The 1854-nt window shown below is 65.3% G+C and overlaps 1 protein-coding gene across 2 annotated transcripts in view; it reads right to left on the bottom strand.

The window, feature by feature from the left end:
• Positions 1–1854, bottom strand: part of CDK10 (cyclin dependent kinase 10) — a 7818-nt gene that overhangs the window by 1325 nt on the left and 4639 nt on the right. For both annotated transcript variants that reach the window (XM_006152527.3, XM_006152528.3), the window contains exons 7-11: positions 1434–1486; positions 1232–1301; positions 762–821; positions 306–429; positions 93–232 (exon numbers count right to left, since the gene is read on the bottom strand). In XM_006152527.3, the coding sequence (XP_006152589.1) occupies positions 93–232; positions 306–429; positions 762–821; positions 1232–1301; positions 1434–1486 (447 nt within the window). The remainder of the gene's footprint in view (positions 1–92; positions 233–305; positions 430–761; positions 822–1231; positions 1302–1433; positions 1487–1854) is intronic.

The following is a 1854-nucleotide window of genomic DNA, read 5'->3' on the forward strand; positions in this document are numbered from 1 at the left end:
AGAAACCAATGAGAGCCAGTGTGTGCACCTGCGCGGGTGGGGGAGGGTCTGGGTCGGCGGCCCAGTGCCCTGTGGCTGTGGCCAGTCCCCACCTTTTCTTCGGGTCGTACACGAAGAGAAAGTTGAGCAGGCGTAGCCCGGCCTCCGAGAGCCAGGGGAACTTGTGCTTGAGGCTGTTGTAGGGCTGCTTCCTCAGGCTGTACTGGCCGGCCAGCGGCAGCTTGGAGAAGCCCTGGGGGAGCAGAACGAGCTGTAGGGGGGCTGGCCGCGGGCTGGGGCAGCACGTGGGCTCTCCAGGCACCCACCGGCCAGATGTTCTCGCTGGGCGTGCCCAGCAGCTGCACGATCAGGTCGATCTGGTGGATCTCAGAAGTGCCCGGGAGAAGGGGCTTGTGGGCCAGCAGCTCAGCCAGGACACAGCCCACGGCCCTGAGGAGCAGAACAGGCCTCGCTGTAGCCGCAGTCCCCTGATGAGCGCCAGCCAAAGTGACCGACGCTGGGCCAGAGGACACAACTGTGCAATGGGCACATGACCAGAGGTTCCCCCCCAGGTCCCTGGCTGGCCCGGCCAGCCTCTCTGGGTGACTGCAAGGGCAGGTTGGCATCCTGTGGGCCCCAGGTCAATGCCTGTGAATACCGGCTCCCTCCCATGCCTCCTCGGAGTTCACAGGCTCAGGGCACGCCCTGAAGTTGGGAGGCAGCAGAGACATTGGCCCTGCCCCTGCCCCTGCCCCTGCCTGAGGCCTCGGGCCATGCCTCACCACATGTCGATGCTGGTGGTCTGGGTGGTGGTGCCCAGCAGGAGCTCCGGGGCTCGGTACCTGGAACACATGTCCCCACCTGACACCCAGCCAAGGGCGCTCCTCCAGCCCAGGCCTCCTCTGAGCACAGCCTCCCCGAGGGGCCGGGGCCTGGACAACAGACACGCTAACCCAGCCCCCCGTCAGCCCCCCATCAGGCGCACAGCCCCCCACATCAGGCACTCAGCCCCCTGTCAGCCCCCTCGTCAGGCACTCAGCTGCCCCACGTCAGGCATGTAGCCCCCCGTCAGCCCCCCATCAGTCCCCCCATATCAGGTGCACAGCCCCCCGTCAGCCCCCCGTCAGGCACACAGTTCCCCATACAGCTGATAAACCCTGCAGGCCAACCTGCAGCTCCAGCCAGACACCCCAAATGGCTCTTCTACCAAGCATGCCTGCCCCCAGAAACCACGTGTTTTTGAGTGACTTACCAGAGGGTGACCACTTTGGGGGTCATTGGCTTCACCGGAATGCCATAGGCCCGGGCCAGGCCGAAGTCCGCTGGGCAGAGAAGGTTAGAGACTGTCAGGGGTGCAGCCGGGCAGTGTCCCGCACCCTGAGGCGACCTGCCGGCCCCAGCCCTCAGAATGCTGACGAGGACCCCCAGGCACGAGAGCCGGCCACCTCACGCACCTGTCTTCACACAGCCCTTATCGGTCATGAGCAAATTGGAGACCTTCAGGTCCCTGTGACAGGAAAGGTGGTCAGGCCGCGGCCCACAGGAAGTGCGTAGCTTTCTCACCTGCCTTCTCACAAACGGGCCTTCGGATAATGAGGGTGGGTGGGCAGTGGCCAGGCCATGTGCGTCCGGGACAGGCCAGCACTCAGTGATCCCTGAGAAGGGCGCAGGCCAGGCTGCCTGGTCCTCCCCGGACACTGCCCCAGCAGAGGCCACCACCTGCAGTCCTGCTCTGGGCCCCAAAGTCCCCCATGCCTTTCCTGGTGCCACTACACTCTGGGGTGCTCCTCACTGCCTTCATGGCTGGGCCAGACTGCACCCCAGCCTGCCGCCATTGCCCAGGGCTTCTCCACTGTGCTTCGTGGAGGACAGTGC

This window comes from Tupaia chinensis, unplaced genomic scaffold, assembly GCF_000334495.1.
Source record: "Tupaia chinensis unplaced genomic scaffold, TupChi_1.0 Scaffold000355_1, whole genome shotgun sequence".
In the NCBI taxonomy this organism is placed as follows: Eukaryota; Metazoa; Chordata; class Mammalia; order Scandentia; family Tupaiidae; genus Tupaia; species Tupaia belangeri.